Source organism: Topomyia yanbarensis, chromosome 2, assembly GCF_030247195.1.
Source record: "Topomyia yanbarensis strain Yona2022 chromosome 2, ASM3024719v1, whole genome shotgun sequence".
Lineage (NCBI taxonomy): Eukaryota > Metazoa > Arthropoda > Insecta > Diptera > Culicidae > Topomyia > Topomyia yanbarensis.
Genome location: NC_080671.1, coordinates 369734216 through 369758156, shown reverse-complemented (window position 1 = coordinate 369758156; position 23941 = coordinate 369734216). Strand labels below are relative to the sequence as shown.

At 38.1% G+C, this 23941-nt stretch overlaps 1 protein-coding gene across 1 annotated transcript in view; it reads left to right on the top strand.

Moving 5' to 3' along the window:
- Window positions 1–22896, top strand: part of LOC131680745 (cytochrome P450 4C1-like) — a 61936-nt gene extending 39040 nt beyond the window's left edge. The window contains exons 7-10 of the mRNA XM_058961453.1: window positions 21057–21317; window positions 21377–21756; window positions 21823–22002; window positions 22315–22896. Of these exons, the coding sequence (XP_058817436.1) occupies window positions 21057–21317; window positions 21377–21756; window positions 21823–22002; window positions 22315–22896 (1403 nt within the window). The remainder of the gene's footprint in view (window positions 1–21056; window positions 21318–21376; window positions 21757–21822; window positions 22003–22314) is intronic.
- The last annotated feature ends 1045 nt before the right edge of the window (window positions 22897–23941 follow it).

Below are 23941 nucleotides of genomic sequence, written 5' to 3'. Positions count from 1 at the left end.
ATGAGTAAGGTGAGCACACAAGTCAGCCTCGCAAGGAACGAAAAAGGTGAGCACAAATGTCAGCCTCATGTGGGAGTGTTTGAGAGTGAATCAAGGTGCGATAGAGAGAGCACCCAAGTAAGCCTCATACAGGACGTATGAACGCGTGAGTGAGAGTGAATGAGTACATTAAGTACAGCCATCCCCCCAGAAGTAATACCGAGAGGTAGTTCCTGGGAGGAATGATGGCGGAGCCCAGTGGAGTTTAGTCGGTATTAATGGCAGTGTCACCATTCGAGCCCGACACGCCACCAGTGCACCCCGTGCGGTAGCTTGGACCCTACCAATAGCACGTGTACTGAGCTAGGATGTAAAGGTCTTCTCCATTGTAAAAAAAACATGGCCTCGCAGACATTTTCCGATCTCGACAAACTGATTTCAATAGTGTATGACACTCGGCCCTCCAAACCTTGGTTAAAAAGTCGGTTTATGGAGCAATTGCATAACCTTTCTATACGAGAAAGGCAAAAATTACAAAGTATCCCAACATATATAGATAATGACAGTATTGAAATGAAGCTACATGACCTGGCACCACTAGTCCTGCCGCTATCACACAATACATGTCAAAATACGGAGAGGTGGATAGTGTTAAGGAAGATACTTGGAGAAACTTCTTCCCAGGACTTCGCAACGGCGTTCGTGTGGTGAGAAAGCGTCCAACAAAATCTATTCCCTCCTACTTGATCGTCCCATGCCGATCAGCTCTAGGTGTTGCTTATTCTCTACGAACACTACAGATTCCTACGTGCCAATACTGTTATCATTCGCTACACCACGGAGCATATTGTGCATAGGCTGCTAGTGAAATTCCCCCTGTTGTGACCAAAGCCGGTATACAGTCGTCGTATGCTACACCACAACCGGTTATTGAGCCAACAGCTGCGAACCGGGCAGTAACAAACACCAGCGCAACAACAATTTGGGCCTAGTACCACAAAATCAACTGTCATTACCAACAGCGAAGTAACAACGATTGCACCAAAGACCTCCAAACCAACACCACCAACAAAGAATCCAATGCCGATGAAGAAAGACTTACAACAGTGACCTGTAAGTATAATAAACAAACAAAAAACCGCCCGTGAGCACCATGAAGGCAGTACCGTTGACATGGCCGTTAAGGTTAAACAGAGAAACGGAGAATCATCGAAAACGAAAAAAGCAGTCGATAACTAAGAGTACGATAAAGACCCGTTTTTATCAACCCGTCAGTGTGTTTTACGCTGACAGAATGAACATTGAACATTGAAACATTGAAAATATCGGCATTCATTTTTTCTTTCTTTTTAATAAACTTTAATAATACTTTGGTCCCTAGACAGAGTCTCGTAACCCTTTCTGATTTTATAGTATACACTTAAAAATTATTTTTACTGCATTTTTTGCTTCCTTACATTGTATTGATGGTATTGGTTCGTTTGCTAGGCGAATTACGAGTAAATGAGGAATATTGATGTTGGGAACCCTAACAATATAGCTATTTTAGAACGGGCTTTCTTACTCCTTTCTAGCACCTGAACCATACACTAGAAATTAAGTATCAGGATCACGGTCCACGCTGGATCATTCAAGAATAACCACGAATATGCAAATGGAAAATGTGTATAAAATCGAATTTATATGCTACCACACGCCACATACAAACGCCCACGTGATCGAACACGTTAAGTTACAAGCGCCCGAGCCCTTTGCGGTGATACACGCGATCGCGAAGTTCATGCGCCCGCATATATCTGAACCGTGCAATGAATATCACATTAGAAATCACGGCCGGCTGCTATTGCAGAGCCGTCTTAAGACCACTCGGGCCCCTGGGCACAGCTGAGCTAGGGGGCCCCTATAATTGAACATATATAAACTGCTGTAGGGTAGGATGATCTAAAAATGATCCCCAGCATCAGGGACCCATCTATGCCACCTTGAGTTTTATTTTTCAAATTTAAGCCAAATCGTGTGAAATATTAAAAATACTGTAGGAATTAAAATATATGGAGAAAAAACTTTAGATTTCCATCACTACAGGCAGCATTGTAAATGTCCAGGTACCGTCGTAAAACGGAAGATGATTTTGATAGATCTTAAAAATATATTATCATTTCTGGCCAATCTGACCGAAAGTGACAATGGGCGCAACACACTATATGCTGTTGTGGGAGTTCGAACTTACGTGAGCTGCGTACAGTGTAATGGACTTACTAGCTGCACTATTCCCCCTCCATATGATATAATCTGACTTTCATAGTTGTAAGACGTTGTTTGAGGCTGAAGAGTACCTCCGTCAATAATGAGGAATGATGGAGTAAGACGGTGTAGATATTTTATTCAATAATAGTCCCTGCACTATGACAATATAGGAAAAATGTTTAGCAATATGCCAATAAAATTCAACTTGTTGATACTGTACTTTGATGTGGTTCGGGGACGTTTCCACCAAAGTAGTATTACAGTGATTATATCACAGAAACTTAGTATACGATTATTTTATTTTTAGTTAAGCTACATTGTTGTGATCAATTTTAGTACTTAACTTGGCGACCTTTATTATCCACTGCCATGGTCAAATAATATACAATGTGAGTTTAGGGCCCAATTGGGTCATTAAGCTATATCTAGTTTTCCGTTCTATTCGATAAATTTTAGGTCCAATATACATAATATAACATTATTTAAAAAAAAAATTCGTTGGAATACGTAAAAACGATTTTTTTGTTTTTTAAAATAAATCTTATGTAAACTTGGCAACCATACATAGGAAAACTGCGGTTGTTTACATCTGGCCTATCAGGACAACACCCAAAATGAAAAAAAACTATATGCAATGGATGGTGTTTATGTCAAATAAAAATAACCCTGCGGGAAAACCGAGAAAACATGCCTTAATTTTTTCTGACAGGGCATCATTTGTCGTGAAATTCGATATGTCAAATCCTTCCCATAGTGTCAAATCCAGACTGTCAATATATTTCTTTATTTTAAATTTTAATATTATTTTCACGTTTCCTGAGTTGGAAAAAAACATTGTTGCAATCACCAAAATCAGCTTTATCGATGTAAGTAATAAAAAACCACTTTTTGCCTTTCTCATATAGAAAGGTTATGCAATCACTCTGAAAAACGTCAACCTAATCCCGGCCCGGAGGGCCGAGTGTCATGTCCCATTCGACTCAGTTTGTCGAGATCGGAAAAAGTCTGTATGTGTGTGTGTATGTATGTATGTGTGTGTATGTGTGTGTGTATGTGTGTGTGTATGTGTGTGTGTGTATGTATGTGCGTATGTGTCAAATAATGTCACTCATTTTTCTCAGAGATGGCTGGACCGATTTGCCCAAACTTAGTCTCAAATGAAAGGTGCAACCTTCCCATCGGCTGCTATTGAATTTTGGATCGATCGGAATTCTGGTTCCGGAATTACGGGTTTCAGAGTGCGGTCACACAGAAATTTCTCATATAAACTATAGGAAAAATTAAAAATAGAATTTTTATTTTTGATGCTAAATGTGTTCAAGGTGCATGAAACGTCGAGATTTGATGCAAACTCGAAAAAAAAATTTGACTACGATTCACTTTTTTGGATTTTGGCACATTTTTGCCTTTCTCATATAGAAAGGTTATGCAATCACTCTGAAAAACGTCAACCTAATCCCGGCCTAAATTTTTTTTTCGACTCGTTTAGGGTTTCTGGATTTTAACAGGGGCGTAGTTGATGGTTTACGGAGAGGGGTTGCACTCCCCATCTACTGTTCGCGCCCCTCCTTTAAAAATCTCCTTAAATCACCCCTCAGACCACCACCCCATCCAGCCCTCATACTCCTCCCTTTCAACCCCATCATCTTTAAACCACCACTATATCACAAAGCATACCAATTTAAGCTGGTGAGTCGTTCGTTCATGGGACTTTCGCCCTCTTCACATACCCAGCCCCGCATGACAAAATGAGTTAGCAAGCAGATAACATTGATCTAATGCTGATTAGGCTAATGGAGTATGATATTTTTTTGTTTCAAGTGTTTCACCGTCGACACGTAGCTCATCAAGTTCGTGGCTGGCATGCCATTGTGTATAAGTGCAAAGTGTACTAAGAATGTAATGAACATTTCCACGATTATGTTGAACATAAAAAGCCTCCGTGCCATAGTTTAGAGAAATGAGAAAGGCACAATTGCACCGCTAGGTGGATTAAAACAGGTTTTTTCTCATTTAATGACCTAATTTTCTCTGCTGCAGGCACCCTTCTTTTGTTATATATATATATATATATATATATATATATATATATATATATATATATATATATATATATATATATATATATATATATATATATATATATATATATATATATATATATATATATATATATATATATATATATATATATATATATATATATATATATATATTAAATTAACACTAACACTCACTGACACAAATTGCTTATTGTCTCATATAGGGGTACTGGGGGTAAGACGGACATGTTAAGGTTATACTCAAATAAAACATAGCAAAAGCATGTTTTTGTCAACATGAAATACTCTATGTTGTAGCTCCATATGTTGGCTTTCGAGTGCCCAGAGGGATTATGTTACAAAAATCAACAAGTATCTTTTTTGAAGGAAATAGAAAACAAAGAAATATCTGCACTTTTTCCAGACTGCGGGTGAAACGGACATATGGTGGGGGTAAGACGGACATGTCGCCGGAAGGATGATCACAATACGAAATATTAAAATTTACTGTTTCTAACGGATGTTTTGGATAGTTTGTGGTTCTTCTTAATATATATGTTCAATTCGAGGTGAAAAATAACGTTTTGGGGTTCAATTTAAAGTTGAAGCAAATGATGTATTTTCTAATAACGTTTTTTTTCCGTTTTCATAAAGAGGCTATACAATCAGTTCCAATGATCAGTCAAATCATTTATACAAAACTGGAAAGTTACATATTAAATACGCAATTGGTAACATCAGTTCCTCGATTACACATAGCCAGAATACGGGACCTGCACAAAGTCTTCTACCTTTTCCAGGTCCTAGGAATTCCGTATTCAGCCTCGGTCACATTAACGTACATCTTGCAGTCTACTACATGTGAGACTTCAGCTAACTGGATAATTCTCCAGGTTTGACTGCTAGAATTTCGTTTCTACACGCCAGACATTCATATAAGGATGAATCAATAGAATTAATCGAGACTGGCCGTCTTGCCCCACCAGTACACATATTTTTTAAACGCTCGCACTTATTTACTCGTATAAGAACTTACCTGTTATTTTCCGCGAAGATGTCATTTAAGAGTTACATTATCGAAATACAAGAAAAAATCCACGAAAAAAATTATTTTTTCCTCGATAAACCTTAAAATCAGAGTCGTAAAAATTACATCCGCACGAAGATGCACTACTGATTATCAATGTTCACTTAAATTTATCGCTTTTAACAATATTCAAGGCCTACTGAGTGCTTCATAATTCAAGGATATCTATAAAGAGAGAGTACTCATATAAAGCAATTGGACTTTATATGCTATATGCCTAAAATAACCATGTGTCCGTCTTACCCAACCTGTCCGTCTTACCCACAGTTCCCCTACACTCACAATCTCTCATTCCAAACGTACAAACGTGACCTTCGCGATAACACAAACCTGGTCACATATGCGAACGCCCGCGATCTCGCCAACATTCAAACACTCCGGTAATTAAGTGAACGTTTGAACCAAAAAATTTACTAACGCAGTCTCAAGCATCACCCCACCGCTCGCGCAATCATGAATCGGCCACGTCCGGAAGTCTCTGCCCTTGATCCTAACTCATGCTTTCAGTTGGACCAATAGAAATAAAAAACTAGACAAGACATCCACGCGCAATCATTTAAGGATACGTGAACCTGCGAATGGTCACATGCTTATAAAAAGTAATGTGTCCACGCGAAATTACATACACACTAGCACACGCGACAAAAACGTCAATATACAATCGCTCAAGTCCTTCGCGATCATCCACACACAACAGCACGCACGATCTCGCATTTATAAATTCACAAACGCGGTCTCAAGAGTGAACCTCCAAAAGCCCATGTTCGCGCGATCATGAATCAGTTTCGTCCGGAAATCCATATTCCCGACCCTAGTAGCATAAGTCCAATGCCTTCAGATGGACCAATTACATAGGTGATGCCCATATCCACTAAACTACACGTTCCATGGCGACATAAAAATCTAATTTTTAAACACGAAGTCACATACACGCGGTAAACAAACATACATACGCTTAAACCTTTCGCGATCATCCACGCAACCTACACCCGCGCTTTCGTAGACATGATAACATCCCGGTGATCATATGAACGTCTCAGCACTTATAAACATTCAAACACGATCTCAAGCGTGGCGACATGACCGGGAACTCTAGTGATATGGAGTAACTCACTCCCTGTCAAAATGTGATCCGTACACCGAAAACTAAATATCAGAATGACGGTCCACGTGGTACACCCGCAAACACGTCTCAAACGCGAACCCGCAAACGTGCGCGATCATGAATCGGTCACGTCCGGAAATCTTTACTCTCCATTCTAGCAACTTAGGTCCATACATTCAGTTATAGCCATCAAAAATAAAGTTCATATCCATTAGACCAGACGTTCTATGGCGACATGACTGGGAACTCTAGTGATATGGAAGAACCCACTTTGTTCTAGAATCTGAACTGTTCACGAAAAATTAAGCATTAGATTCACGGTCCGCGCGCGATCATTCTAGAATGCGAATGCAAACGGTTTTAATATAAAATTTATGCACGCGAAGTTACATACACGTTAGCACACGCGACATACAAACGAACACGCGATCGAACACGTCAGCGTATAAATACTCGAGTGCTTCGCGATGATACACGCGATCGCGGAGTCCCTACGCCCGCACATACCTGAATCGTACAATAAATATCACATTCAGAATCACGGTCCGCTACAATTGGCCTAAAGTAGTGTTTTAGTGGGCGCCATTGCCTGTCTCGTCTGTAATTGTAGTGTGTGATTCTGACGGGGAGCCCTTTCGAGCTCCAGTTGGACAACCATCGAAAAAAAAACTTTCAATCATAATTCAACTATATTTACAGTTGGCAATATTGAATTTTGCATCCATTGAAATCAATCGATATTATGTAGATTCTAAGTGCCGATTCGAGGTTTTGGATATTCGCATTTTTCGCTGTAGGAATAGAACGAAATAGTGTCTCTTCATGCCCAAATTATTGGTGAGGTAAATCTTTGTTATAGGGTAAACGAGCCCTTATTCATCTCATTAGTCACGATGTCACACTATTTCACTGATAGCTCGGCTTATAGTGAATGGATTGCGCTTAGACAGGTATCAACATCTTTGCTTCGTTCTTAAGAAACAGATCAACAAAACATCTGGACTGGAAAATGTAAAATATTTGCGTTTAGGCAAAGCGAAAAGTCGAGTACAACGCACACTTATTCATCCTACCATTTGAGCTTATGCGTTGAATAAAGATAGCAGACACTGCTCTAACTAATGTGTTCTAATGGGTGGGATGAATATAGGTACTAAGATGAATTAGGGCACAATAACCCTATATTCTGCCAGAAGTTTTGTGGTTTCTTTTGTAGCGAACGGTTCTGAGAGGCGACGATAGCAAACAAGTACATAAGTAATATCAATATTTTCATATTCAACGAATTAGTATCTCAAAGAGAGCACCGATAGTTAAATGGCAAGTCTAGTGTTTTGATGGTAGAGTCGCCACTCTGGTGTCGGTGATAGGCATTCAGTGCAGAAGGAGACCGAAGGAAAAATTTTAATAATAACAATAAATAGCACGGTGTATTTATTAGAACAATTTTATGCAAAAAAATTCAGCATCTCTGAAACTTCGGAATATGAAAGAATGGGCTTTCCCCTTTCATTTGAAACTAAGATCAAAATAATCCGTCGGGGGGTCCAGAGCAACTTTTTTTTTTGAAATTTTTTCGTATCAATATAGGTTTTACTACTGGAGATAGTTCATATGTCTGTCCCTAGATGGTGCTTTATACATTCGAACAACATTAAAAGTGAGAATTTGATAGAAAATTTAATTGTCTACAAGTTTGTTGACCACTAAAAATTGATCTGAAATCATCCGGAAAAGTTGTTTAAGATTTTAACAAAGTTGTATCTAAGATAGTTTTCACACGAGGCCTAGTGGTTTGGAAATATGTTTTCTCGCACTTATTACATTACCAAAAAAATAATTGGGTTTAGTGCCATGAAAATATTAGACGGGATTCATTACATTGACAATTCTAATTGAACTTCTGACAATTAGGATGTTTGACAGAGCCAGATAACTATTTGTGCTTTTGGTTTGTAATTTTTCCCGATAGGTTTGAAGGGACTACCATTCATCGGAAGGTATTGCTTAGTTACAAGGGTTTGCTTACATTTATGTTTTGTTACACGGGTGTTTTAGAAAGGACCATACGACGTATAATTTAGGTTATGATCGCTTAACTCAACTATTATAATTCCGTTCAAGACGAAATGTTGGGACACACCGTTTCTAATTTAACGCAAACCACAACAATAACTGTCCAAATTAGTGGTTAGCGTGAAATGATTTATTCAAATTTTCTCCGCAAAGCATATTGTGGAAGTTGGATTTTACGGCCATTTCCTATCAATTATGCGAGATATCGTTGCTAAATTGATCCTAGATTATGCGATATGTTTTGAAAACAAAATATGATTTGAGTACAACAATAACCTTATATACATAGAAGTCCTCGAATATATCCCAAAAAAAATTATCTTGATCCAAAAACTCAAAGTTTTTTGTTCATTGTTTGTCACATTGAGTTAATTTTGAAAACAGGTAATCAGCGTTTTTAACCAAGCGTTGCAATGAAATCCGCGAAATATTGCTATGGTGCGTTAAAAGTTTCATTGAGTTTGTTCAAATATAAAGGTTGAAGTTCAGGACAAGTCAATTTTATACGAAGATGCTAACAGAGTAGGAGATTCAAGTAAGAATAGTTATCAGTCATCCCTGAGAATAATCGAAAAAATGAAAAAGAAGGCATACCTAATTGAAAAAGCTGTTTCTGCGGGAGGAATCACTTACCATCATGAAAAAGAATATTAATATCATACTAGTTTGGTCAACACTTATCTAAAACTTCTCATCCCAAAAATATGAATGGTTCCCTGTATCAGGGAATTACAATTTTCAGTTAAAAGGTAAGACTTTCCAAGCTCTCAAATTCCGCTGAATTCACTATTGAACTAAACACAACTACTTGGCAAATAAAAAAGTGCTTGTGAATTGACAAACCACTAGGTCTTCTGTGAAACTAGTTTAGACTTAGAATTCGTTAGAATATTAAACTACTTTTCGGGATAATTTCAAATCGGTTTTCAGTTGGAAGCAAAGTTGTAGACATTTAAATAATCTAGCAGAATCTCACTTTTAGTGTTGTTCGAATGTCTAAAGCACCATCTAGGGGCAGAAATATGAACTAGTTCCATTGTAAAATCTATATTTTCACGAAAAAAAACTTCAAAAAAAAAGTTGCTCTAGACCCCCCGACGGATTATTTTGATTTTGGTTTCAAATGAAAGGCGAAAGCCCATTCTTTCATATCCTGAAGTTTCAGAGATGCTGAATTTTTTTGCATAAAGTTGTTAAAAAAAGACACCGTGAATAGCCTTTTCACCAGTCGAATGTACAAATGTTCAAACCTTCATTGTTACGCAAACAAATGAACATAGCGAAACATCGAAATTACTCAAACCTATTAATATGAGCAACACAAACAGAAATGACAATAAATTTACCAACGAAGCTCGTTAAAGACGAAAAGCAAATGATATATCACTTAGACTGCAATATTATACAAAATGTAAATAAATGAATAAAAAACTTACGTTCTGATGCGAAAATTTTTGGGGATTTTTTTTTTGGTTTTTTATAAGGTCAAATTTGTTACAACATTGGAGGGCCAAGATGGAGCTGATGTATATTGTCGTGAAATGAGATTAGACTAATCCTATTTGCTTGGTAGATACTCTTCCGCATTCAAAGCAGATGTCTTTAAAATTCTGTGTGACCTACAATCGGTGCTTCACAGGGAAATTACAGGAAAAGAAATTATTTTCACTCTGACAGTCTGGTAGCCTCAAAAGCATTTAGATCGACAAATTCGAGATCGAAATAAATTAATAATCGTGTGTCGAACTCAAATCGAAAAACTTAGCGTTTCAAATCTACCTTTATGAATTATCTGTCGTTCCGGTATTACTAGTAATAAATAGGCGAACGAATTGGCTAGGAAAGGACGGTATGGCTGACTTCGTTGATCCAGAATCAATTCTACTACTGTCGATTAGTTGGATAACGCACAATTTCCGCGCTAGGGCTACGTCCGAACTTGCCGATAATTGACGTAGCTTGGAAACTTGCGTTCAAGCAAAAAAATTTCTGCCAAAGGTAAATCCGAAAATTGCAAAGGACTTGATGCATTTTTTTCAAGTACAGTTACAGTATTCTAGTCAGGGCACTGACTGATTATAGCGTGCTCAGTATAATTCTTGTGATCTTTGTGAATCCGATTACGGAACTTCACATCATTGCATTCTGTTATAAATTTATTTCATGCTGATCGGGACTGCCCTGAAGTAATACAATTGCGTTTCCGAATTTTTGGATCATTGAAGCTTCATTATTGCTAGAACCGCGAATAAGAAAAACCACAATGACCGATACCTGCAGAAACGATTATTACAGGTATTCGCCATAATACGGTTCCGGACTGATTCGACATCCTGCTACTAAACCATGGATAGAATTGTAAATGGCATGGTGTACCGAAGTAGACGAATCTACTTAACTGCCCGAAATCACGTCTTTTCGGGTGATATTGAGCTTTCCTAGTGTAAACAAGCAACTAGAGAAAATATCGAAAATCTTGGATACAGGCAGCAAAGCCCTATTGGTTAATTAAAAATAGATATTCATCAATACCCCAATTACTTTTGATTTTAATGACGATGCACAAATGAATTAATAAATTTTTATAACATGGCTCGTAATGACAACAAATTTGTTTTATTTCAAAATTGAACTGTCCAGATTTTATCCCAAATTCCTTTTATTCCTTTTATTAATGCAAATCGAATGTTTAAAAGATGGTCGATGCGTTACACCAAACTTAAATTGTAAGTCACTGATTTTCAGGTGAGTACTCAATTTGAAATTCCGAACAATATGCAAAATCATCAGTTTCATACTGATCATCGCGTAACGCATACCTAAAAATATTTTGGATGAAGATATTTATACTTTATATGAATAATTTCCAGTTACCAATACAATTCCTAGCTCCGGTGCTAAATGGCATAAAGGCTAACGGATGTCGGGCCTTACACCGTTCCGGAGTAAAGTTCTCCGGATTGAACAACTCTGCCTCGGGTCCCCAAATGTCCGGGCGCCTGTGCAACGCATAGATCGAACAACCTAAAATATTCCCCGCCGGAATCAGTACTCCATCCAGCTCAATCGGAACCATGTTCTTCCGGCCAATATGCGTAACTACGGGGCATACCCGGAGGCATTCCTTTAGAAACATCTCGGTGTATTCGAGATGCTTTAAAGATTCCGCCCTTATCTCGATGTTTTCGTCTTCTGGAAAGTACTTGGACACTTCGGCAAATACCTTTTCTTGCATCTCCGGGTGCATAGCTAGAAAGAGGCAAGCGTGTGCTACAGACAGAGCGGTAGTGTCGTTTCCCTGCAACAGGTGAAAAAGCGTTAACGGAAAATGGGCTATTTTCTAAATTAAGAAAAATCTAAAATAAACAGAAATATAACATTGGTAGTTATCGATATCAAGCTGGACAGACCTACCGCAGCCATCAATGTAAATACATTATCAACAATTTCTTCGTCACTGAACTTTCGAGCAACCCCGGAGTTAGAAAGTAGTTGATTGATAAAAATCTGAGGTTTTCGAAGATTGTCCTCTTCCAAGTCTGTGCATTTCTGAAGCTGGTTATCTCTCTTATCTTTGATGATCTAAAACGAACAAATGTCCAAGTTTTGTTAAACTATGCCAAATTCAAACTTTACCTGTTCCACAAACTTCTGGCATGCTTTTCGAGCAGCTCTTTCTTCGCCACCAGTGTTCGTCAGCCGATACAATAATTCCGGATAATGATGAATGTTAACCATCCTCGCCGAAACCAAATCAAAAATCCTGGTGAAATAGAATTGTTACTGTCTACCATCAAGTTAAATACTCGAATTAAACAAACTTTACAACACCCGTCAAAAGGGAATCTTTTTCATCCTTCTGTAAGCAATCACTGCCGAGAGTGGTGCTACAAACCATCTCTAAAGTACACTTTGAAGTAAATTCGATCATGTTAACAATTTCACCATCCCCGCACTGGCTTAGATTGGAAACCAACTGTTGACAGCACGTCTCGAAGATGGGTACAAAACTATGCAATATTTTTGAATTAAACGTTGGATTCAAGACTTTTCGTTGAGTCTTCCACAACTTAACTGTAAAAGTCATAAATAACTGAAATGATGAAATCCCATTTCATTCGGAAAACAACCTACACTCTGCGGTGAACAGCCCTTCCTTGTACCCGAAAAAATCGTAAAGGAACGGCTTCTCGAAACAATCGGGATGCGTCAGCAATCTGTGTATCAGGTCCGGATGGCTAGCTCCGACCATCATGATCGGTCCAAAGTGGAACGTGAATAGCCGATCGTGCTGCAGGAACATGGAGCAAATAGTAGCAAAACGGTCCTCATCGCTGAGCGGTACCACGGTCAGATCAAGACCCAGAACCGACAGTTTTGCGATGTGTTTCGGAATATTTCTGGCGAAGGCACGTTCCACTTCAAGCTGGCGGTAGAGTTTCCACAAATAGAGTATCGCAACTGTTGGCACTAACAGTAACGCCAGTAGTGCAAGCATGCTTTTCGTGTTGTACGATTGCTGACTAACGACTGAATGGATCTGGATGACGTCCGAAGCAAAGGTTTTATTGTTTGTCGGTCAGGCAGTTTAGTACATTGCCCAGCCGAAACATTAATAGCTTTGACTCGTGTTAACCAGTTTGTTGTTGGTGTTTAGTGATTGTAAGTAGCGTGAGATGACACGGCACATTTTCATAGGGATTGTTGTCCTTTCATCCGGATGATTAAACCATGAATTGGAAAAACGGAATAAGTTCCTAAGCTTGCGAATACTTACTATTAGCCAAACATTTTCCACGGTTTTGTGACGTTTTCTCTTGTTTGTACTGTGTAACTCCAGATTTTCTAAACATTGTGAAACATTTCGAACTCAAATATTAATAAATATAAAAATTATGAATTTTCAACGTCAACGTCACGTATTAACGTGACATGTAGTTTAACCTTCCGGCAGTCGCGCTACACGAGCAGAGTCTGATAACAAATTGAGAACAAATTGATGTTGTGATGTAGTAGGGAATGATTGCTCAGGTTGTTATCATTTTGGTCGTTTTAACGGTTAAAAGATCAAAATCGAAAGCAGAAAAATTGCACTATGACATCAAACAGAAAACTATTTTGCTATCAGTGAAAGCCAATTGAAAACTCATTGAGATGGTGAAATATTTCATTGATAACAAAATAAGTAATCAATTTGATGTTTGTCAAAGAAATAGAAACAAACTTTTTTTTCTTAAAATGTAAGCACATCAAAATGAGATCAAAATATGATGTCATATCTGAAAAAGTTTAAACTGATATTAAAGTAAAATTTCAATTTGATGCTTAATTTAAAAATATGTTGTATATTTGCTGTAATTTTGATGTTGGACTTTGCTCGGGTAGTGCTCTAAGTGCACGCTGCTCTGAAGATCTAGCGAAATCGTTTTAGAGCAGCTGCGGCTGCATGTTCAGTGAGCTATTTAGGCGACTTCCGGAGGGTTGAATAGCATGTGATTTCATGACTTTATAAATAATTTATAAATTTGGGTCAAAAATTCTTAGTGCATTTTTCAATATTCATACTCATACTCATGGCCTAGTTGATATATACTACAATGTTCTGTTTCCGTTGGTACGGTATTGATTAAAAAAATGATTTCATATAGACCTTATTATAATATATTCCACTCATATTTTTAATTCCTTGCATGATCTTCAATAAGAGCGAATCAGTTATTAACTTAGAACAGAAAACAAAGGGAATTGTGAAGAAGCTTTTGTCTGCTATTGGTTGAGATCCGTTGGCCACGACAACGTAGTCCGCCTCCTACTTCGGCCATCAGCAGGGCCACACTTTATTCCTGAGTGAGTAGTGAGATTCGGAGTGTAAGTGAAAATGATAATTTCCGGATAATAGTTGGCGGCTATTTGGAAGCACACGGAAAAAAATCCGTTCATAAATTCATGTACAATAGATCATGATTTCGTGAACTGAACGATTTACGAAAATCGTGACCAAATTCCTGAAACTGTGAATAATAAACCTCGTGTTTGTGAAACTATTTGTGCTTCTAAAAAACTAGTTCACCCCGAATATATACCTGGCGTTACATTAGAATGTTTTGTTGAGTTACTGTTGTTGTTCCCTGGACATGTTTAGTTTTTGTTATGATTCTCGTTCATAATTTGGGAAAACACAGCCGACAGTCAAACGATGTTCATGATTTCAGCAGTTTATTCGCAATTTTTGTAATTTTTCATCACGTTACCGTGCTATTTTATTCATGAGTTTACTATCAGATTTTTCTGTGAGACTGTTGGGATTTTCGTTCATGATTTCAGGATCATAGTTGCGAATTTCTTAATTTCTATTCACGTTATCGTCATATTTTAGTCATGAGTAGAGCGATTCATGTTCTTGATCTCAGGATCTTAGTCACGATTTTGAATATTTTAATCACGAGGAATGTGATTTATGTTCATGATTTCAGGAACTTTGTTATGATTTTTGTGATTTCTATTTACGTTGTCGTGATATTTTAGTCACGAGTAGAGATTCATGTTTATTTATGTTCTTGATTTCAGGATCTTAGTTACGAATTTTGACATTTTTGTCGTGAAAAATGTGGTTAATGTTCATGATTTCAAGATCGTTGTCACAATTTACGTAATTTCTGTTCACGTTATCCTGATATTTTATTATAGAGCTTACCAACTCGATTTGTGGTGCTCAACGCAGTTTTATTTTCTGTCAAGACATCACACCGAACCTTATCAAACGAATAACGATGTTCGAGGCCCCAATAATTTTCTTATATCTACTGCTCGTGGAAGTGCATGGAAGAAAAAAGTTTCAACGAAAATTACCCCAAATTTTATTACCATTCATTTCGTTAGCATGTTGCATGAAATTGAAAATGAAAAGGTATATATTTTAAATATTGCGAGCAGGTAAAATATATCGTAAATCATGTACTATGAATCATGAACTGGTTCACGAATCTATCAATAATATTTCATAACTTTGTAAACTATTTTACGAGCACGAATTATCAAACGTATACTAGAAATCATGAACCGATTCACGAATACATGAGCAATATTTGATTTGTGAACTATTTCACGAGCATGAATGGTAAGTCGTGACTATTACACTACGATTCATGTACCAATTCACGTATACATTAAAAATATTTTATAATTTTGCGAATTATTTCACGGGCACGCATGGTCCGTCGTGACTATTATACTAGGAACCATGAACCAGTTCACGAATACATGAAAATATTGCGATTTTGTGAACTATTTCACGAGCACGGATATTGGATCTCGTATAATATATTAGGAATCATGTATTAGTTCACGAGGATTATAGGGATTCGTGAATAAAATTCCGAGTTTAGTGAACCAGTTCACGAGAAAATATTCAGAATGTTTTGATTTTGAGAACTATTGTTTCTAAATCTATGAACAACATCACGAGTTAACCTTTGGATTTGTGAATAATATGTGACTGAATTTTTCAAAACAAAAACAAACAATTTTTCTACACGTTGCAACGCGTTGTTGGCTACACAGTGCAGAGCAAACTTGAAAAACACATACCAACGTCTCCATGCTGTCCCGCATGTGATCGCTGCTACAATGATAAGAAATTTATATAGCTCATTCGAACAGCTATCCATCGTGTGTCGCTATGGTCTACGGTGTAAGTAGGCATTTTAACGAGTAGATGTTTGTCGGTTCGGGCTCAGATGCTACCCGTTAGCTTTTTTCTATTATTATTATTTCCTGATTATACATCATATTAACATGATTTAATCTGTTCCACAATATATCGCCACGTCCCTCGGTCAGTTGCTGCTTGTCTCCAACCTCTCAGGTGCCCGATACTCGCCAGGTTCCGCTCCAGCCACCGGAAACGCTGCACTCCTCTCCGTCTTGTACCTGCCGGGTTGGAGGTGAAAACCCGAGCAGCACCGCTTGTTGATTAGTAGTTTCTACAACAAAACTTGTTGAAAAGAAGCGTACATAAACCATTATTCAACTAATTTAGCAACTGAAAAAGCGCACCAGCAAAAGTATATGGTTATGCAACAAACCGCGGCCATTACATGTTGCAAGTGTTGCTTGGGAACCAACTTGATGGGGTTGTTGTCCGGCATCCTCACAACATGCCCCGCCCACCGTATCCTTCCAGCTTGAGCTACTTTCCGGATACTTGGCTCACCATAGAGTCGCGCAAGTTCGTGGTTCATCCTTCTCCTCCACACGCCATCCTCCTGCACACCACCGAAGATCGTTCTCAACACCCTTCTTTCGAAGACTTCGAGTGCTTGCTGGTCCTCCTCGAGAATTGTCCACGTTTCGTGCCCGTAGAGAACCACCAGTCTAAAGTCTCAAAGTTTTATGGAGCCCATAGTAAGAACGACTTCCAGAGATAATACGCCTTCTGATCTGCCGGCTGGTGTTATTGTCCGCAGTCACCAATGAGCCTACACAGAAAAAAATATTTTGTAATTTTAAGTTTATTTTCATGAACATATTTGGAGCATGAATATAAATGTAAAATTAAGTTCCACCACAAATACACACGACATGTCGTGCTTTCTTCAACGAATTTTATTGTAATTTTACACGTGGATTGAAAATTACAATTTCTTTAAACGGAAAACCAATGCACTTCAATGAGTTTTTACTCGAATATTGCTGTAAAATGAGTGACATGTAATATTACACGAATGAAAGTGTAAAATTGTATGCTTTTTGATGCTCCAATTGAGTGCATTGATTTTAACGTAATTTTCAATCAAATTTTTGATTCAATCTTTGTATGTTTGCATTCGTATTGATTTACATGTCTTTTAAATTTCATTATTTTTTGGTGTATAGAAAGATGAACCCATCCATCGTAGCCTTAAGTAGTATGTATCAAACGGATTTTTCGATTGATGTGCAGCCTGGCACTGGTTTTACACTTTCGAACAGACGTGCAAAAAGCAGGACTATTCCAGTAACATTTCTGCTCAAAAGTGCAAAACCGATACACTCCTACAGACTTACAATTTTGTCCCGTCTTGTGCGCATGCCATTAAATCTCTTCACTAACTGAAGCATTTCCTTGAAACAGACAGCCCCTACCTCAGTAGATTCACACATAACGAACTCGGATCGGTGACCACACCGTCGATCTCAACTATATGATCGGGCTTGTAGACGATGTAGTTCTTAATAAATACCTTCGACAGTATGTCATTTTCTTGTGTTTCACTGCATATCACAATTCCGAGCTTATCGGTACGAACTTTCGAAATATCTGTCACGGCGTTATCAAATTAAACATCTAGCGTCAACTGATTTTACGATTATATAGTTCCAGCTTTGTGGCTCAATTTACATGAAATAAGCGACATCCAAACACAAACAAGCTTCGTGCAATGTTGTTTACAAGTTTCCAACCATAAATTCTTCGGGTTGTTGTATGATAAAGAAGGAACGAATTCGCTAATAAATCATCTGCTCAGATGTACGGGTATAGTCTCTCGGAAAAATGCTTCGTTCGTCGCTTTCAAACACAACAGATTTAACGAAGCTTCCCAAAAAAATAAGAGCCGTAGCAACTCTGTTTTGGTTGGGGATGGCGCAAATTTTCTGTGATTAAATTTAACGTAGGGAACGGCGGGGAGTTGTGAACATAGTTTTATTTTCGGGTCATAGCTACCATAAATATTGGTCGATTTTCAATGTTGGACCTGGTATTTGTTAAGGACACTTTCATACATCCACAGGTTAAAGCAATTAAAAAAAATCATTGTCTTGTTTGAGATATGACAGAACGCGTGAAATGCGTGGAATCGGCATTTTTTAGTTTGGTGGGGAGTCGTGAACCGTCGCAAAAAGTTGAAGATATGGAATATTTTTGTGATTTATTTTTATTAGGGCTATACAAGATAAATGTTAAGATATTTCTAAATTAAAGATGAGATGGAAAAGTGATCTGATTCGCAATGAGTCGGTGACAACATAACTCGCGCCAAGCCACCTGAATTCGCGGTTGTGACACGGCGAAATTGAAATTGTTGCTGAATGATGTTCTTCACATACAATTGAACATTTTTGTATCATAATATGTATAATTCATCCCTGATTTTCGAATTATGCTACGGTTCTATTTAAAAAAAATACTATAACCTACTGAACTTCACAACTCCCCACTAATGGTGGTTCACAACTCCCTACTTTACATATCTTCGAAAAATACGTATCTACATCGACACACGAAAGGTTCATCCAATTTTTTTTGTCGTTGGAAGCCAATTACCCAAGGAATGTTTTGCACTAATTTACTTTGAAATCAGCTACATAAAGGGACTCCCCATAGCACAAATACAATTTAGTAAACAAAACTTTTTGTTTAGTATATTTAGTCGCTAGTTACCTGAACATGAAGAACATGAGTTAATGCAACATTTGCTAATGAGAAAGTGACGTCATGACAGTAAAAACATTTAACAGTTGTTACCACATTTTTATCATCTATAGCTTAGCAGAGATTGACGGTGTTCACAACTCCCCATGGTTCTCAACTCCCCACCGTCCCCTATATTTGAATGCTTTGTGTTGCAAACAACATTCAATTAGCAAGGGACTGGAAGACCTAAAATATTTTTTAATATTAAGAGCCGTAGTACTCAAGGAAAATGGAGACGGTTCTGGCTCCTGCGGTAGAAGACAAAGAGTTAAGTCGTCGGGAAACTCTAAGCTTGCCCATATGACTTTATTTCACGCTCTTCTAAACTTTCACCCCTCACTGTCTCGCTCATAAAAAGAAAAAAATTATTCACTCTTAGGAAAAGGAGAGAATCATTGCCAGAAAGCTGAAGCTTCCAACCCGGAATTTTTTTACCGGGAATCCCGGAAATTTTGATTTTCCCGGGATACCAGAATCCCAAGAATTTAATTACTTGCCGGATTTCGAGAATCCCGAGAAAACAATTTTGCCTTTCTATATATAGAAAAGTTATGCCTGCTCTGAAAATGGGCAACATAATCCCGACCCGAAGAGCCGTGTGTTATATACCATTCGACTCAGTTCGTCGCAATCGGAAAATGTCTGCGTGTATGTGGAAACAAAATGTCACCTATGTTTCTCAGAGATGGCTGGACCAATTTGCACGAACTTAGTCTTAAATGATAGGTACAACCTTCCCATCGGCTGCTATTGATTGGATAAAGTGATACATAGTTCCTCTCTGTTATTAACTAATTCATATATTTTTTCCAGCTACGGGTAATTTTTTTATAATAAACAGTCGGTGGTAAAATGTACCAGTATGCCCCAGAGGTAGGAACTATGAAGTACGACGTCGTTTATAGTGAAATATTCTACAAGTAAATTTCATTCTTTTGTTTTGGTGAAAAAAGATCCTAACATTTCTAATTAAAGTTATATTGAGGGGGAAATCGTTTGTTTGCGAAAGAAATCGCCATATCATCACGTAACATCGGACTACCATATATGCAAATAAGCTGCAATCATGAAAGAAGATATAATTTCTACAAAACTTTCACAAACTGAGAAATTTTGATATAGATGAGTAGTTTTTACTGTGGTAAATCGAAACCAATTCACGTTTTAAGAAAATTTCATCGCTTCACGGTTACCCAATGCATCTGTTTATGCAAATTGTCAAATTACACAGAACCATAATAAGGCACAAAAAAAATTTGTTTGCTGCAAATGTTGAGCATAAAATTTGCTATAAATAGCAATAGTCTAAACATTTATTTGGTGTACGGTAATCTCCAAAAATGGAATAATCTTTTTATTGCAAATTTACTCTGGCTGTTACAAAACAAACAAATATCCGTTAGAAGATATAGAGTTATCAGAAGTCTTCCAATATAGCAACACGTGTAAATCATAAAATATGAGGGAATGAGACGATTCTGTTCATACACTATGATATTATTGACAATGTTTCATAGTTCCTGCCGTTCCACCGTTACCTTCTATCCCCAACTCAATTGGATGAGCTATATGAACAGCAGTCAAAAAAGAGCTTTGATTTTTTACAACTCTGGGTATAACACTTCAACGGTACAGTGTAGGTCAAAACTTATAATATACGTCATAATAGTTATTACAGTTTACGCGACATCGTTAAATTAACCAGCTTAGTGATGCTTTTATTACTCCCAACCAACACGGTACATATCTGAATCTGACAGTATCTACAGTACAGATCAAGGATAGATCTTGTGACGTAATGATACCATCCAAAAGCTGCCTAAAAGCTTTTTATTTCCAGATTTATACTTGGTTGGTTAATCACCTCTTTTAGACTGTTTTTATTATCATAAACGAACAGCAAGGGTTACCACCTGTAAGGCAACATAATTAGCAGTACAGTCCACGCTCTTCAGCAGTGTAGATCGTACCTCACACTAATGGGTGTCACTGGGCCAACGGTACTTGCTGTGGTGATCATACTATGGATTCTATATTTGTGTTTGTGGAAAAAATCTTTTGGAGCAGAAATACCCGGACCACGATGCTACCCGCTGATAGGCAACTCATACTTATTTTTCGGAAAAAATCAACGCGATACTTTTGAGATCGTCTGTAAACATTTTTCCCAATTCCCAACAAGCTTCAAGTACGATTTGGGCCCGAGGAGACTGATCTGCTTATCCGATCCTGATCTTGTCCAGCAAGCACTAACCAACGCAGACTGCCAGAATAAACCGTACATGTACAAGTTCCTTGCCGTTGACAACGGGCTGATAGCGGCGTCCTGTAAGGGAACCCACTGCTAGATGACTATCGCGTTGATGCTATCCATTCCTCTTTTTCAGACGCAGACTGGAAGCTTCCCAGAAAGCTGCTTAATCCCGCCTTCAATCAGAAGATACTTGTCGGATTCGTACCCATATTCGAGCAGTGCTCGAGACCAATGATTCAACGGATGTCCGTTCACGACCGAGGGGCTGAATTTGACGTATACCAGTACGCTTCCCGCTGTACAATGGAAATGATCTGTCAAAGTTCACTCGGGAGTGATGCGGCTGTTCAGCCTCGAACACTGGAGTTCTGTTCGCATCTGGAAGAGTTGTTGGCTTTACTCGCTCAACGATGGTTTCATCCGTTATTACATAACGATTTAGTGTATAGTTTGACGGCTATGTTTCGCCGAGAGCACGGACTGAGGAAGAAAATGCGTAGCTCCATTGAACCGGTGTGTGAGATCAAACATTAACGATTTTTTTAAAATTTGAATGCTATTTATTCAATACTAATTCAGGTAATCGCTGAAAAACGTGAACAAATGAGGCGGAAGAAAAATGCTACAATTGATTGTTGTGAGAAGGAATTCAATCGGAAACCAATGATTTTTGTGGATCAGCTTCTGTCTATGGAACGAGATGGACAGGAACTGAGTTTGAAGGAGATCGAAAATCATATTGATACAATAATAGCTGCGGTAAGAATTAATGTTGATGTAGTATAGGTTCTTAAATTACAGTATTTTAATCCAATGCATACCAGTCCCATTAATATAAGGTTCTTCGCTTGGTTGTATCGAAGACTTGTGGAAATCTTTTAAATGGAATCCAAATCACTCAAAAAAAATATTTCCGAATGGTGAAAGTTTTATATAAGTCAGACGAACAAATCGCTGAAATTCAAAAGTCTTCTGAGATAATTTTAAAAAACTCCTCCGCATTACAATAATAGAACTCAAAGATAAACCATGAAAAAGCTATGAGTAATGTTTGAAAATTTCCTCTTCCAGGGCAACGAAACGTCCGCCTTGCAAACGTCCTACACCTTGCTACTACTCGCCATGCACCCCGAAGTGCAGCAAAAAGTTTTCAATGAAATTCAGGAAATCTACAAATCCTCCAACGGGAAGCTATCGTACGAATCGCTTCAGCATCAACGCTACCTAGAGCTAGTAATCAAAGAATCGATGCGCCTATTTCCGGTGGCCCCGATCATAGGTCGTGAAACTATACATCCCGTCCAGCTGGGAGATACAGTGGTCCCAGCCGGCATTACCTTGCTGATGAACATCTTCGTCCTTCATCGTCGTGCGGATCTCTGGGGAACGAATGCGGATCGCTTCGATCCGGATAGGTTCCAAGAAGAGAACTCAACAGGGCGGCATCCCTACAGTTACTTACCGTTTGGCGGTGGACCTCGGATATGCATTGGCTACCGATATGCGATGCTTTCCATGAAGTCGATGATAACGCAGGTGGTCAGAGAATATCGACTGGAAACAAGGATGCGCCTGGAAGATATTCGGCCTTCGCATGAAATTACTTTAAAACTGCCAGAAGGGATTCTGATTAGTGTTGCAAAACGGGAATAGATGATATCAAATTAAATCAGTTAGTTTCTTTTCAGTTTTAGTTGTGGTAGGGTAAGCTCATAGCTGTCAATATAACATATTAATTGAGAAAACACAATTTCCTCGGAAAATAAAATGTTGCTGCCAAAATCATTCTGTTGTGAAGCGTGTTCTTCTTCATTACATCTGTTTGTCTCTGTTAAACGAAAGCAAAAAATAACACAGCATGTTTCCCGCTCTTTCACATAACAGGGGCTTTATTCTGCGCGGCATGTGACGTGAGGTGACTAAACTCACCTCACTTTACGTGACTCGATTCTTAGAGTCGACTCGGGTGAAGTGATATTATCTATTACGGTTGAATGGGCGTCTCACGTCACCCGAAGTGACTCTTCAGAATTGGGTGAGAAAAGTCACGTAGAGTGAGGTGAGATTAGTCGTCTCACGCCACACGCCGCGCAGAACAGGGCCACAGGGCAGTTGAAATCAAGTATTGGTAGAAAAACTCTAGAAAGAGAACTGCGGAGACTCCATTTTGGATTGATTGGATTCGCGTGTAGCTGTCAAAAAATGAATCCAATCGAACATCGCCTATCCTTAAAACATTGGACGTGTTGCCATACTATGCCGGGGCATACGTTGCCAAAAATGCTGTTTTTCTCTCCGCAGTTCTTACTAGAGTTATTCTAGTATAGGCTAAATGCCAAACTGTAAAAACTTCCCCAATCGATCGGGTAAGAAACGATGTTGCCTATGGTCAAACTCTGTACCCGAGCAGGAGAAAATAACTGAACAATAACCCGAGCATACTATTTTTTGGTATTCATACCAAAACTTGGTATTAATTGATTATTATACCTTTTTGAGGTATTAAGCAGGTATTGAAGAAACATTTTTCAATACCTGCTCAATACTTCAATGAGTGAGTGAATTTTGTCACTGGAAGGTTGAAAAATGTTTTATTATCATTCAGGATTTATAATAACTCGTCTCATTATCAAATAGTTATTTGTAGAACACATCTGTGTTATTTTTTTGGTATTTTACCTCTTATGTAGAGCTCATT